The 16,166-nt window shown below is 45.1% G+C and overlaps 1 protein-coding gene across 3 annotated transcripts in view; it reads right to left on the bottom strand.

Moving 5' to 3' along the window:
* Positions 1-8,887: 8,887 nt before the first annotated feature.
* GARNL3 (GTPase activating Rap/RanGAP domain like 3) overlaps positions 8,888-16,166 on the bottom strand; it is a 203,210-nt gene continuing 195,931 nt past the window's right edge. For all 3 annotated transcript variants that reach the window (XM_084649926.1, XM_084649927.1, XM_084649928.1), the window contains 3 exons: positions 12,869-13,078; positions 12,415-12,526; positions 8,888-9,302 (listed from right to left, as the gene is read on the bottom strand). In XM_084649926.1, coding sequence (XP_084506052.1) covers positions 9,146-9,302; positions 12,415-12,526; positions 12,869-13,078 — 479 coding nt within the window. In that variant the 3' untranslated portion in view covers positions 8,888-9,145. The remainder of the gene's footprint in view (positions 9,303-12,414; positions 12,527-12,868; positions 13,079-16,166) is intronic.

Below are 16,166 nucleotides of genomic sequence, written 5' to 3' on the forward strand. Positions count from 1 at the left end.
GGCTTTGTGCTTTCAACTAACGTATCATAGAATCATAGAATATCCGGGTTGGAAGGGACCTTAGGAGGTCATCTAGTCCAACCCCCTGCTCAAAGGAGGACCAAACCCAACTAAATCATCCCAGCCAGGGCTTTGTCAAGCCAGGCCTTAAAAACTTCTAAGGAAGGAAATTCCACCACCTCCCTAGGTAACACATTCCAGTGCTTCGCCACCCTCCTGGTGAAAAAGTTTTTTCCTAATATCCAACCTAAACCTCCCCCACTACAACTTGAGACCATTACTCCTTGTTCTTTCATCTGCTACCACTGAGAACAGTCTAGATCCATTCTCTTTGGAACCCCCTTTCAGGTAGTTGAAAGCAACTATCAAATCCCCCCTCATTCTTCTCTTCCGCAGACTAAACAATCCCAGTTCCCTCAGCCTCTCCTCATAAATTGTGTGTTCTAGTCCCCTAATCATTTTTGTTGCCCTCCGCTGGACATTTTCCAATTTTTTCACATCCTTCTTGTAGTGTGCGGCCCAAAACTGGATACAGTACTCCAGATAAGGCCTCACCAATGTCAAATAGAGGGGAACGATCATGTCCCTCGATCTGCTGGCAATGCCCCTACTTATACAGCCCAAAATGCCATTGGCCCTCTTGGCAACAAGGGCACACTGTTGACTCATATCCAGCTTCTCATCCACTGTAACCCCTAGGTCCTTTTCTGCAGAACTGCTGCCGAGCCATTCGGTCGCTAGTCTGTAGCGGTGCATGGGATTCTTCTGTCCTAAGTGCAGGACTCTGCACTTGTCCTTGTTGAACCTCATCAGATTTCTTTTGGCCCAATCCTCTAATTTGTCTAGGGCCCTCTGTATCCTATCCCTACCCTCCGGTGTATCTACCTCTCCTCCCAGTTTAGCGTCATCTGCAAACTTGCTGAGGGTGCAATCCACACCACCCTCCAGATCATTAATGAAGATATTGAACAAAACCGGCCCCAGGACCGACCCCTGGGGCACTTCACTTGATACAGGCTGCCAACTAGACATGGAGCCATTGATCACTACCCGTTGAGCCTGACAATCTAGCCAGCTTTCTATGCACCTTATAGTCCATTCATCCAGCCCATACTTCTTTAACTTGCTGGCAAGAATACTGTGGGAGACCATGTCAAAAGCTTTGCTAAAGTCAAGGAACAACGTGTCCACTGCTTTCCCTTCATCCACAGAGCCAGTTATCTCGTCATAGAAGGCAATTAGATTAGTTAGGCAAGACTTGCCCTTGTTGAATCCATGCTGACTGTTCCTGATCACTTTACTCTCCTCTAAGTGCTTCAGAATTGATTCCTTGAGGACCTGCTCCATGATTTTTCCAGGGACTGAGGTGAAGCTGACTGGCCTGTAGTTCCCCGGATCCTCCTCCTCTTTTTTAAAGATGAGCACTACATTAGCCTTTTTCCAGTCATCTGGGACCTCCCCCGATCACCATAACATACCTGAAGAAACCCTTCTTGTTACTCTTAACATCTCTTGCTAGCTCCAACTCCAAGTGTGATTTGGCCTTCCTGATTTCACTCCTGCATGCCTGAGCAATATTTTTATACTTTTCCCTGGTCACTTGACCAATCTTCCACTTCTTGTAAGCTTCTTTTTTGTGTATAAGATCAGCAAGGATTTCACTGTTTGGCCAAGCTGGTCACCTGCCATATTTACTATTCTTTCTACACATCGGGATCGTTTGTCTCTGTAACCTCAATAAGGATTCTTTAAAATACAGCCATGTCTCCTGGACTCCTTTCCCCGTCATGTTATTCTCCCAGGGGATCCTGCCCATCAGTTTCCTGAGGGAGTCAAAATCTGCTTTTCTGAAGTCCAGGGTCTGTATTCTGCTGCTCTTCTTTCTTCCTTGTGTCAGGATCCTGAACTCGACCATCTCATGGTCACTGCCTCCCAGGTTCCCATCCACTTTTGCTTCCCCTACTAATTCTTCCCGATTTGTGAGCAGCAGGTCAAGAAGAGCTCTGCCCCTAGTTGGTTCCTCCAGCACTTGCACCAGGAAATTGTCCCCTACACTTTCCAAAAACTTCCTGGATTGTCTGTGCACCACTGTAATGCTCTCCCAGCAGATATCAGGGTGATTGAAGTCTTCCATGAGAACTAGGGCCTGCGGGATAGCTCAGTGGTTTGAGCATTGGCCTGCTAAACCCAGGGTTGTGAGTTCAATCCTTGAGGGGGCCATTTAGGGATCTGGGGCAAAAATTGGGGATTGGTCCTGCTTTGAGCAGGGGGTTGGACTAGATGATCTCCTGAGGTCCCTTCCAACCCTGATATTCTATGATTCTATGATCTAGTAACTTCCATTAGTTGCCGGAAGAAAGCCTCGTCCACCTCATTCCTGGTTCGGTGGTCTACAGCAGACTCCCACCACGACATCACCCTTGTTACTCACACTTCTAAACTTAACATAAGTTGTATTTCTATAAAACAAGTGAAGTAGTAATGACTGTAAAAAGAAAAGGAGTACTTGTGGCACCTTAGAGACTAACCAATTTATTTGAGCATGAGCTTTCGTGAGCTACAGCTCACTTCATCGGATGCATACTGTGGAAACTGCAGCAGACTTTATATACACACAGAGAATATGAAACAATACCTCCTCCCACCCGACTGTCCTGCTGGTAATAGCTTATCTAAAGTGATCATCAAGTTGGGCCATTTCCAGCACAAATCCAGGTTTTCTCACCCTCCACCCCCCCCACACAAATTCACTCTCCTGCTGGTGATAGCCCATCCAAAGTGACAACTCTCTACACAATGTGCATGATAATCAAGTTGGGCCATTTCCTGCACAAATCCAGGTTCTCTCACCCCCTCACCCCCCTCCCAAAAACCACACACACAAACTCACTATCCTGCTGGTAATAGCTCATCCAAAGGGACCACTCTCCCTACAATGTGCATGATAATCAAGGTGGGCCATTTCCAGCACAAATCCAGGTTTTCTCACATCCCCCCCCCCACCCCCATACACACACAAACTCACTCTCCTGCTGGTAATAGCTCATCCAAACTGACCACTCTCCAAGTTTAAATCCAAGTTAAACCAGAACATCTGGGGGGGGGGGGGTAGGAAAAAACAAGGGGAAATAGGCTACCTTGCATAATGACTTAGCCACTCCCAGTCTCTATTTAAGCCTAAATTAATAGTATCCAATTTGCAAATGAATTCCAATTCAGCAGTTTCTCGCTGGAGTCTGGATTTGAAGTTTTTTTGTTTTAAGATAGCGACCTTCATGTCTGTGATTGCGTGACCAGAGAGATTGAAGTGTTCTCCGACTGGTTTATGAATGTTATAATTCTTGACATCTGATTTGTGTCCATTTATTCTTTTACGTAGAGACTGTCCAGTTTGACCAATGTAAATGGCAGAGGGGCATTGCTGGCACATGATGGCATATATCACATTGGTGGATGTGCAGGTGAACGAGCCTCTGATAGTGTGGCTGATGTTATTAGGCCCTGTGATGGTGTCCCCTGAATAGATATGTGGGCACAGTTGGCAACGGGCTTTGTTGCAAGGATAAGTTCCTGGGTTAGTGGTTCTGTTGTGTGGTATGTGGTTGTTGGGGAGTATTTGGTTCAGGTTGTGGGGCTGTCTGTAGGCAAGGACTGGCCTGTCTCCCAAGATTTGTGAGAGTGTTGGGTCATCCTTTAGGATAGGTTGTAGATCCTTAATAATGCGTTGGAGGGGTTTTAGTTGGGGGCTGAAGGTAACGGCTAGTGGCGTTCTGTTATTTTCTTTGTTAGGCCTGTCCTGTAGTAGGTAACTTCTGGGAACTCTTCTGGCTCTATCAATCTGTTTCTTTACTTCCGCAGGTGGGTATTGTAGTTGTAAGGAAGCTTGACAGAGATCTTGTAGGTGTTTGTCTCTGTCTGAGGGGTTGGAGCAAATGCGGTTGTATCGCAGAGCTTGGCTGTAGACGATGGATCGTGTGATGTGGTCAGGGTGAAAGCTGGAGGCATGCAGGTAGGAATAGCGGTCAGTAGGTTTCCGGTATAGGGTGGTGTTTATGTGACCATTGTTTATTAGCACTGTAGTGTCCAGGAAGTGGATCTCTTGTGTGGACTGGACCAGGGTGAGGTTGATGGTGGGATGGAAATTGTTGAAATCATGGTGGAATTCCTCAAGGGCTTCTTTTCCATGGGTCCAGATGATGAAGATGTCATCAATATAGCGCAAGTAGAGTAGGGGCTTTAGGGGACGAGAGCTGAGGAAGCGTTGTTCTAAATCAGCCATAAAAATGTTGGCATACTGTGGGGCCATGCGGGTACCCATAGCAGTGCCGCTGATCTGAAGGTATACATTGTCCCCAAATGTAAAATAGTTATGGGTAAGGACAAAGTCTTTTTGCGAATACAGACTAACACGGCTGTTACTCTGAAACCTGTCAGTAATGACTGTGTGTATGATCATCCGATGAAGTGAGCTGTAGCTCACGAAAGCTTATGCTCAAATAAATTGGTTAGTCTCTAAGGTGCCACAAGTACTCCTTTTCTTTTTGCGAATACAGACTAACACAGCTGCTACTCTTAAACCTGTGTGTATGATCATGGACAATTCTATTGGCCAGGATGTGCTGCAGTCCCATTGCCAGTCCCAGAGGGCAAAGTAAGTTTCTTGCAGATACTCATGGGAGAGTTCAGCATCAGCAAGGAGCCTGGAAGAGCCCTTCAGCTATGATCTGTCTTGATGATTTGAGAGACAAGGTGGGTGAGGTAATATCTTTTATTTAACCAACTTTTGTTGGTAAGAGAGATAAGCTTTTGAGCTACTCAGCGCTCTTCTTCAGGGCATGCCTCCACTGATGGAGACAGCACTGTGGTTTTTCAATTGTTCCCTTCTACTTACCAGCATAATCCCCGTCTTGCTAGAGTGTAATTTCAACCAGCTTTTTCTCATTCATTAGCTGGTCTTGGCCAGGCACTGGGATAGCTGGGTATCAGTTTGTGACAGGCAGGAGGAGTTGGCTTAGTTGTATAGTCCTAAAATTTGCACTCAAGACATCTTGCCAATTCTCAGAAGTTGCATGTAAATACTAAAAAGGCAAAGGGAGAAAACTGCATAGGTGAGGGTCCAGGTGGCACAAGTGCAGTTGCCCATCACTACAGGCCTCAAAAAAGCCATTTTAGTTTCCACTGAGCCCCTGACACCTCTCTCAGGCAGCAGAGTATCCTATGTGTATGGACATTTGGCATTTATCCATGAGGAGCAAGAGATCATCCATCAGCATCTCCAATACTATTTCTATTTCAAATTCTAGCCTGTAACCTAACTGGGAAGGATCTAGGACACTGGCTATGGAGAGCCAACTATTTAACATTATAATTACTGTATTTTAGACTATGACCTCCTCTCTGACTCCCCCCCCCCCCCGCCTTTTTCCTGTGTGTGCTCTCTTGCTCACACACATACTCTCTCTCCATCTCCTGGACATTTGGATACACACTCTGTGCCCCACACTGCCTATCTGATCCCACCAGCCCCCTTTCAGCTCCCCACATTTGCCAAGACACACTGATTAATCACTGAATCAAAGAAATAGAGACAAGAGATACTTGTTAGGGCGCTCAGTCCACATTTCCTGGGCAAATTCGGACCATTTTCCTGTGATCTGGTGCTATCTGAATTATACAATTCATAGATTTTTAAGGGCAGAAAAGACTATTATGACTTGTGCATAACACAAGCCATAGAATTTCACACAATGATTTCTGCATCAAACTCAGTAACTTCTGGTTAAGATAAGAACATATCTTTTAGAAATATGTCCAATCTTGATTTAAAGCCACCAAGTAATGGAGAAGCCACCACATCCCTCAGTAGGTTGTTTGATCAGTTAATTACCATAACTATTAAAAATCTGCACCTTATTGCCAGGATGACTTTGTCTACCTTCAATATCCAACTTCTGTCTGCGCTCCTTTCAGCTCTTCTTATCTTGCTTAGTGATATTATCTGGGAGCCACCTGATGCTGCCGTTACAGATTGACTTCAGATTTCTATGAATGTGTAGATAGATATAGCTTGGGAAATGTGTTGTTGCTACTGTGATGAGGCTCACAGAAAAGGGCTGTTTTCCTGAGTATCTGACTAGAATAATTTCTTACAGTGCTACTGCTACAGCGATAACCATAAACATGTGCCTATGTGCCTTCCTGCATATCATCTACTCAGCTCCTGCCAAGTTCTCTCATTTCTCCGTTCCTGAGGCCTTTCCTGCACTGATTATTCGGGCTGTCAATTAATCGCAGTTAACTCACTGAGTGGACTTGCAGGTTCTAAAATTTTACATTGTTTTATTTTTGAATGCAGTTTTTTTGTACATAATTCTACATTTTTAAGTTCAACTTTCATGATAAAGAGACTGCACTAGAATATTTGTATTAGGTGAATTAAAAACACTCTCTTGTTTTTTTACAGTGCAAATACTTGTAATCAAAAATAAATATAAAATGAGCACTGTACACTTTGTATTCTGTATTGTAATTGAAATTAGTATATTTGAAAATGTAGAAAACATCCATAAATGTTTAAATAAATGGTATTCTATTCTTGTTTAACAGTGTAATTAATTGCACGATTCTTTTAATCGCATGATTAATTGCGATTAATTTTTTTAATCACTTGACAGCCCTACTGATTATGCAGCTCTTTGCTAAGTCCCTTCAGTATGCCCTCTTAGCTCCCTCAGCAGCTTCAGGATCTTGCTAATGCTAATTTTTATATGCTGAGTTGTGTGGACTGTGCTAGAATAGCAGAAGAAGAGAACAGTTCCATGAGCTATTTCAATTTACAATTTGATATTTTGACAAAACAAAACAAAATTTCCAGTTAAAATTTTATTTTAACTAAAGCCTGAGTTTGCAACACATGAGTATAGGCTCCAAAATAACCCATGAGCATATGCATGTACAACTAACACAACAGAAGCAACATAATGGAACAAGGCTGAGGATGCAGAAAGGGAAAGAAAAGACTGTTGTTTCTTTCAGGATGAGATGTTAGTGCAATTAGTGCTTCTAAAGTGGGTTCAATGAGCCCCCATACATGTTCACTTACATGCTAACATGGTCTGCCCTGAATATAGTTGTATAATGAAATACTGTCGTTCACACACAGAATAGGCCCCAGACTCCATTAAAAGTAAGTGCCACGCTTGGCATCTTTCAGCTTCATTTTTCAACCTGAACTGAACTGGTAAATGGCATAGGGTGTGTAAGCTCTTTCCAGCAACTGTGGCGTGCTCTCTCACAACAGTTGAAATCTCTGGCAAACAATTTCAGCTCTCTTTTCTTAGATGCTTTTACTTAGAATTACAGCACACAGATTTTCTGGTTTAAAAATACTGTAATACTAACCACTGGTTAAAATACTTTCTTCTAATGAAAGAATGATTGCAGCTGAAAATATTGCTTCTTTCCTTAATCAGATGTTACAGCTGAGAATAAGAAATGATCCTTTAAATGAAGTTAATTAATATTTTCTTGGCGGAGCAATTAGCAGCTACCTATACTGGTAAAAGGTTAGTAATAGAGTACTAGGCAGGAAACTGGATTATATTCAGATACACTCATTTAAAAGACACAAGTTTGCAGCTGTTCATGCTAAGAAGGAAACAAACTATGACACCAGCATGGCATCCCTAAAATAATGAAGATGCTGAACAATTTCTAATTATGGAACAAGAAATAACTTGTAAATAGAGCTGACATCTTAAAGTAAAAAAGGAGGAAAACATCACATTTTCGTGAAAAAGCAAAACATTTTGATTTTTGTTGCAAATTGATTTTTTGGCATACAGAAAATTCAGGAACGGCCTCAAGAATCATTTTGTAGGTGAAATCTATCCTTCATACATCAAAAGGTTTATTGTTACTATTTCACCACAAAAACCTAGCTGTTCAGTGACATTTCAGCCTGAATTCACTCAGCAAAATGTAGCTATTTGGAGCAGTCTAAAATTTTATCATTTAACAAGTTTGCACAAGCAAACAGCAACAAATACAGGTGCCTGCATGTTAACAGGAGGTTCATCTGCAACTCCAAACATTGATAGAAAATGGAACGCAAAATCAGAAGCTGGCTCCTACATACTGTGTTTTCAAGAAGCCTGCAGGTACACAACAGGGATAATATTCCAGTTACGTTGTTAGCCTGATGCATCTTTCTTCCTTTATCTTTGATTTTCAATTTTTAGAGGATAATTTGAAAGTTCATATTTTTCTACAAACTTCTTTGCATTGTGGAATTTTTACTCCAAATCTTGTTTTCAGGTTCCTCTCAAAAAAAATATACATGGAAAGATGAGAGCTAAGAAAACATATTTGTATCTTAATAGATTCCAAGGCCTGAAGAGACCATTGTGATCATCTAGTCTAACCTCCTGTATAACACAGGCCATTTAACTTACACAAGATAATTCCTAGAGCAGAACTTTTAGAAAAACCTTCACTTTTGATTTAAAAATGATCAATGATGGAGACTCCACTATGACCCTTGGTAAATTGTTTCCGTGCTTAATTACTCTCACTGTTAGAAATTTATGCTTTGTCTTACCTGATCTTCATAGAATATCCTTGGTTCTTCAGTAAACATTATAACAGAATGGTACCACTTCAGGGACAGATCATCCTGGCTGAAAAGAACTTTGCCACAAGTTTGTTTTTATCTTTTAAAAAATTTGAAATAAATTATTTTCTTTATAAATATTATCTTTCTACGTGACACACTGTGCTATGGAATAATTTGTAATATCAGTGGCTGCAAATAACACAGCTAAATATTACTCTCATTCAGGTACTCCAAACATAAGAAGTTCAGAGAGAATAAAAATGAATCCTTTTATTTACTTAAAATTTTCATCTTAAAACTACCATTGATATCTACCACCTTGTTACAATACGAGCCAAAGGTTCTTTAACTGAGAAAGGTAACATAAAGATGGCAAAAAAGCTTCACCCAATTGGGTTCTGTAGAGAATATTCACCAATATTCTCCATTCAAGCCATACGTTATAACTAAAAGCAGTGTTGTGACATTCCTATAAGGCCTTCAGAGTCATAAGAAAAGGAAAAGGAGAAAATAAGGGACTCAAGATTGTCTTCACTTCAAGTCAATGATGTCTTCATCAAATGAAGTAGTGAGATGAAATGGACTGCTAGATGGTGGGCTCTCCTCCCGGTTTGCTGCAGTATCAGGATCTGAACTAGTGGAAAGGTGACGCCCTTCAGAATTGCTTTCAAAAGAGCTTGAAATTATCCTGCAAGAAGGAAGGCAAAATCTCTGTGAAAACACTCAGATCAAAGCAAGAAGCAAATGAACAGCTATCCCTGGGCACAACCACTTTAGTCTGAAGACAGATCTAGGACCTCGGAATAGTTTGACCCCTCTCCTTTTAACTCTGATTTTTCAGAGTATTCACTCATATTCCCACCAACCCGGACAATAGAAAATGCACACAAATATCAAGTTTACAGACAATCAAATATCCCCGGCAGTTAATGTTCATGGATGAAGTTATAGAATCGTAGAATCATAGAATATCAGGGTTGGAAGGGACCTCAGGAGGTCATCTAGTCCAACCCCCTGCTCAAAGCAGGACCAATCCCCAACTAAATCATCCCAGCCAGGGCTTGTCAAACCTTACCTTAAAAATATCTAAGGAAGGAGATTCCACCACCTCCCTACGTAATGCATTCCAGTGTTTCACCACCCTCCTAGTGAGAAAGTTTTTCCTAATATCCAACCTAAACCTCCCCCACTGTAACTTGAGACCATTACTCCTTGTTCTGTCATCAGCTACCACTGAGAACAGTCTAGATCCATCCTCTTTGGAACCCCCTTTCAGGTAGTTGAAAGCAGCTATCAAATCCCCCCTCATTCTTCTCTTCCGCAGACTAAACAATCCCAGTTCCCCCAGCCTCTCCTCATAAGTTGTGTGTTCCAGTTCCCTAATCATTTTTGTTGCCCTCCGCTGGACGCTTTCCAATTTTTCCAATTCCTTCTTATAGTGTGGGGCCCAAAACTGGACACACTACTCCAGATGAGGCCTCACCAATGTCGAATAGAGGGGAACGATCACGTCCCTCGATCTGCTGGCAATGCCCCTACATATGCATCCCAAAATTCCATTGGCCCTCTTGGCAACAAGGGCACACTGTTGACTCATATCCAGCTTCTCGTCCACTGTAACCCCTAGGTCCTTTTCTGCAGAACTGCTGCCGAGCCATTCGGTCCCTAGTCTGTAGCGGTGCATGGGATTCTTCCATCCTAAGTGCAGGATCCTGCACTTATCCTTGTTGAACCTCATCAGATTTCTTTTGGCCCAATCCTCTAATTTGTCTAGGGCCCTCTGTATCCTATCCCTACCCTCCAGCGTATCTACCTCTCCTACCAGTTTAGTGTCATCTGCAAACTTGCTGAGGGTGCAATCCACACCATCCTCCAGATCATTAATGAAGATATTGAACAAAACCGGCCCCAGGAACGACCCCTGGGGCACTTCACTTGATACAGGCTGCCAACTAGACATGGAGCCATTGATCACTACCCGTTGAGCCTGACAATCTAGCCAGCTTTCTATGCACCTTATAGTCCATTCATCCAGCCCATACTTCTTTAACTTGCTGGCAAGAATACTGTGGGAGACCATGTCAAAAGCTTTGCTAAAGTCAAGGAACAACTCGTCCACCGCTTTCCCCTCATCTACAGAGCCAGTTATCTCGTCATAGGAGGCAATTAGATTAGTCAGGCACGACTTGCCCTTGTTGAATCCATGCTGACTGTTCCTGATCACTTTCCTCTCCTCTAAGTGCTTCAGAATTGATTCCTTGAGGACCTGCTCCATGATTTTCCAGGGACTGAGGTGAGGCTGACCGTCTCACACAAATATTTTATATTGTCATTTCTAGTCAAAATATTTAAATCAATCTACTTTTATTCTCTGTAATTTAAAATTGTGTTAATGAAAAAAATCACCGGTCATGTCTGGGCCAAATCGTGCCTTTGCTCTTCTCAAGTATAGATTCCATAGTGCACTGAGTATTGCAGGAGCAGCAGGGCTGAGGGGGAGGCAATTTAGAGAAATTCTATATAGTCAGCAAGGACTGTAAAGAGGGAACAGGACTTCTCCGTCTCGGTGGGTCCCACGCTTCTTTCTAGCAGTGGGTCAGGATAGCGTCTTGTCTCTCAGAATCCCTCCCCTCCCATTTTATGGTGGGCAGGGAAATACTGTCTCCAAGCGGCCTTCCTGTTTCTGGGCCTGCTAGACCCTCACTGCTTCACTGGGGCTTCTGGCCTCCTCAGTGGACATCCAATAAGAGGAAAAGGGGAAAGGGGCCCAGTCCTGCCCCCTACTCCAGGCCCCAATCCAGGGACCCTACAAATAGCAGCCTCATGCTGCCAATTCCCAAGAAATCTGCTAGCTTCCCTGGGTTATTTCCCCACGCCTCTTGGCTTATTGTCCCGACTTTACTTGGGCAAGGTTCCTCCCGATCCGCCTGCCGGGGGAGGGAAAGCCCCTAGTCTCTGGTAGTCCTTTCGGGTGTGGCAGCATCACACCAAATGCAAGGCTCAGTCTCTCCCCTCTGGCAGGGTCCTTTTCTTCAGGTCTTTGGACCTGGAAGGGTCCTTAACTCCTGTTTAGGGTAGGGTTTCTCCCCAGTCTCTATACCTGTGGGGTTCTCCCCTGGTCCATGTCAGCTTCCGCACCGCTCAGCTCTCCAACAGCTTGCCTTCATTCTCACAACACCTATCACCCCCCTGACTGGCTGGGGGGAAGGCTTTTAACCCCATTCTGGCAGGTTTTTAATTGGCTCCAGGTTTTTAATTGGCTAATTAACCTGGAGTAACCCCTGCTCAGTTACCCGGGGAAGAGGGACCTACTTATCAAAGGATTATACCTTCCTTCCTGCACTCTCCTGTAGCTGTCTGGCCTAACCCTGTCTCACCAGTGAATCCAAAATCTGCAAATCTGTTTGCCAAAATCTTCTGAGAGAGGCGCAAACATGGTAGTTACCCTATCAAGGCACATTTAGTCTGGTTTTGTTCATCGGTCCATGATTTGGTTCCTAGGTACAGCCAGATATAATTCAAAAAGGCTATAAACACCTAGAAACCAGAGATGATATGAAAATATTGACAATCCTTAGCCAAAATTATTCCTGGTCCCAGTTCTGACACTACACCGGGCAGCGTTATGGAATTTTTTTTTAAAACGGGTTATAGTTTAAAATTATCATTAATATTACAGTACAACCCAGCAGCCCACTTAGGGTCAGGACCCATTGCACTACACAAAGGAAAACACAGTTCATGCCCCAAGGATTTTACCTCTCATTTAGTGTGCTTCTTTTTTAAATCCTCCTCTTTACCTGTCACTGCTTGTTGACCTTATTGCTCCCTGCTTGGGGTCTGATGGTTTTCGAGGAACCTTCTTTTGCTTCTGTGCTACTTCTGATTTGGGAACTTTCTCATCCAAGAGGCCTCAATAAAGGAATAAAAGACTTAGTTTTCAAAAAAGAGATTAAACATTCATGGGGGCTGTTATAGCTACAATACCTTTCACTGGCTTCAGACACTGGCTATGTTATGACTGGGTTAGAGTACAGACCTACTGTGTGCATTAGTGAATCAGACACCAGATTACCAAAGTTTTTATGTTTTCTTTAAAGCATGTAGCCTTTTTACAAAGAGGCTGCTTTTTCACCAGCTGACATCTTATTTTTGTAGTATTTTCTGCTATGTGTCACTCCAGAAATCTAAATGGGTGACAGAGACTCTAGGTAGTATAATTGGGAATTGATTATATCGATCAAGAGGCTTTACCTAGTAGTTCTTTGCGTGTCCTGCTTGCAATTTCTTTAATTTCCATACGAGACAAAGATAATGAGTGACTGACAGGAGCCGAGGCAATAACACTGGACGTTGGGGTGGTGATGGCCTTGGGGACTAATGGTGACTTCAGAGGTCGTTCAATGCTCCTCCCAACAAGGTTACTGAGAGGAATTTTGTATAAGTTTTTATACTGAACTTCACCTGAAACACAGAAAAAATAACCAGAAATAGATTTTCATATTTTCAAAGAAATAATAATTTGACACATTATTTTTTATCACTTGAGTGGTGACAACATGTTCAGCTAGTCATAACGAAGACATGGCCATTTACCTGCAGCACTTACCATCTAAGTAAACAGACAACAATTGGACATAAAAGCACACTGGAACTAGACCAGAGGTGGCAAACTAAGGCCTGTGGGCCATATCCGGTCCGTGGGACCACTCTGCCCAGCCCCTGATGCTCCTGGCCCGGGGGGCTAGCCCCTGGCCCCTCCCCTGCTGTTCCCCCTCCCCCCGCAGCCTCAGCTCACTGTGCTGCCAGCTCAATGCTCTGGGCGGTGGGGCTGCGAGCTCCTGGGGCAGCGAGGCTGCAGAGCCCAGCCTGACTCGTTGCTCTGTGCTGCATGGTGTGTGGCTAGGTCCAGCCGGGTGACGCGGCTGCCTGTCCTGGTGCAGCCGCGCCACCAGCCATCGGTACTCCAGGCAGTACGGTAAGGGGGCAGGGAGTGGGGGAGGGGGATGGATAGAGGGCAGGGGAGTTTGGGGGGAGGTCAGGGGCCAGGGTGTGGATAGGGTTTGGGGAGGTCAGAGGGCAGGGAACAGGGTTGAATGGGGGCAGGGGTCCTGGGGGCAGTCAGGGAGAAGGGGTGGTTGGATGGGGCGGGTCCTGGGGGGGCAGTCAGGAAGGAGAGGGAGGTTGAATGGGATGGCAGGGAGCAGTTAGGGGCGACGGGGTCTGGGGATGATCAGGGGACAGAGAGCAGGGAGTTGGATGGGGCAGGGGGGCATCAGGGAATGGGGGGGTTGGATGGGGCAGGAGTACTGGGGGGGCTGTCAGGGGACGAAAAGTGTGTGTGTGGGGCTCAGATAGGGGGCAGGGGCTGGGCCATGCCTGGCTGTTTGGGGAGGCACAGCCTCCCCTAACCAGCCCTTCATACAATTTCTGAAACCCATTGCAGCCCTCAGGCCAAAAAGTTTGCCCGCCCGTGAACTAGACAGTGGATGCTGTTAACAGAGTATGATTTTATAGTGAAGTGACTATAGCATTTTATTGATACAGAACACAGAGGGGAAAACAGGGATTGCTGTTCCCTTTGTTAAAATAGTTTACATGCAGTTGAAGACAATGGGAATACAAGCTCCCCTTTTCAATGTTACCATCAGAGATCCACTATGAGCAGCTGGGCAGTAACTTCACAGGGACCCCTTTGCAGCTTTCTTTGATAGGATTGTTTAAACTAATAATGTTACTGGTACTTTATAACTCTGAAACTGTGCTATAAGTTATTCTTCGAGTGATGGTCTCTATGTTGATTCCAATCACGGATGTGCATGCGTGCCATGCGCCAGAACTGTTCATATTAGTGTCTGTTGACTCACACGTGCATCCACCGCATGGTGTGTCCAAGGCTTTAAGAAGCTGTGGGGGTCGACGACACTACAGTTCCCTCTTACCATTGCATGGCCACAGTCGGAAACCTCATTTCTCTATCTTCATTGCTATTCTTTCAAAAATTACGTTCTCAGATCGTATATTGTATATAGTTAGTTGTACATTCCTCATTTTCCCTTAGCTCATAGTTGTTAGTTTAGTTAGGAATTAGCTGTAGGAATTCCCAGAACACCAAAGGCGCCTATACTGTCTGGGTGAAGCTCATGTAGCAGCGTGCTTCTCCATCTGCTGCTCCTTCCCACCTAGAATTCAGGAAGCTTGTGAGCTTCATCTCTGCAAATTCCTAATGGAGGGGGCTACGGACCCAGGCCCTCCACAGGAACTGGCACCAATGGACCTCTGGTCCGCCCAGGAGTCAGCTCCGCTCCAGGCCCGTCCCACCCAGCGCCAGCCGCACCGCCGCCTCCTTCCAAAGGCCATGCTCATAAGAAGCACTCGCATGGACACAAGGGCAGATCCCTGATGAGGACCGCTCCAAAGCGCAACGTTTCCTCCCTGAGCTGTGCCAGGTCAGGTGAAAAGTTGCGTGCAGAACAGGAGGCCCTCCCGCTTGGAGCATAAGTCCCGCTTAAGAAGTCCCGCTTGGAGCATAAGTCTCGGCACCCTGTTCCAGCGATGACAACTTCGACCAGGTGGCATTGCAGCCTTCACCACCGTTACCGTCCACTCTGCCAGGACCGTTGGAGGTCTCCCGCCAGGCCCTGCGCACACTGGGATGCATGTCCCCATTAACACCCACAGCTGAGCTGATGCTGCTATTTGTGGGCTCTCCACCGCACTGCTCCGACAGCTCCGCCTCTGCCGGAACCATCTTTGGGCTTGGACTGGTCCTCCGTGGTGGACCCGCCTTTTTCTCCTGCCCTCTCGTACAGCCCGGATACTAGAGGACCACCATCCTCCACCTTACGAGCACTTAGCGGATCCGTGGTTCACTTATCCAAGGGAACCATCAGTTCTGAGTGACCCATACGCCTGGCCCTATTGGGCAGCTTGGGACCCATACCAACGGTGGATGCATCACCAACGTTCTCTGTCGACTACTGCAACCTATGACACTTCTGCGGATGCTCCCATTCCACTGGACCTGCCCGCACCAATGGCACCTCTGGAACCACTGGCACCGTCGGTCAACACCAGCGCCTCCTCCACCCTGGATGATCCTCTCATACCCTCCCCACCCGCTTTCCTACAGATGAGCGTGCCCAATATCAAGCCCTCTTGCAATGCATGGCCAATGATTACAATCTTCCCATAGAGGACATACAGAACCCTCAGGATCATTTCCTGGATATCTTTCAGCCTCCAGGCTCTGCCCACAATGCCCTGCCCATCCCTAACATCATTCTCCAGCTGGCTCAGGTGCTTTGGCACACCCCTCCATCATGTACACTTACCCTGAAGACAGTGGAACATTGCTACTTTGTGCCCGTCAAGGGTATGGACCTCCTTTTCCAACACCCACCCCATAACTCCTTAGTAGTCCAAGTGGCCATGGAGCACGACCAACACCACCACCTCCACTCTACCCCACTGGATCGTGCAGTCAAAAAAATTGACCTTATCGGGCATAAGGTCTATTCCTCTGTGGGACGACAATTCCTCATAACCAGTT

The sequence above is a fragment of the Lepidochelys olivacea genome (assembly GCF_965140295.1).
Source record: "Lepidochelys olivacea isolate rLepOli2 genome assembly, chromosome: 16".
Classification (NCBI taxonomy): domain Eukaryota; kingdom Metazoa; phylum Chordata; order Testudines; family Cheloniidae; genus Lepidochelys; species Lepidochelys olivacea.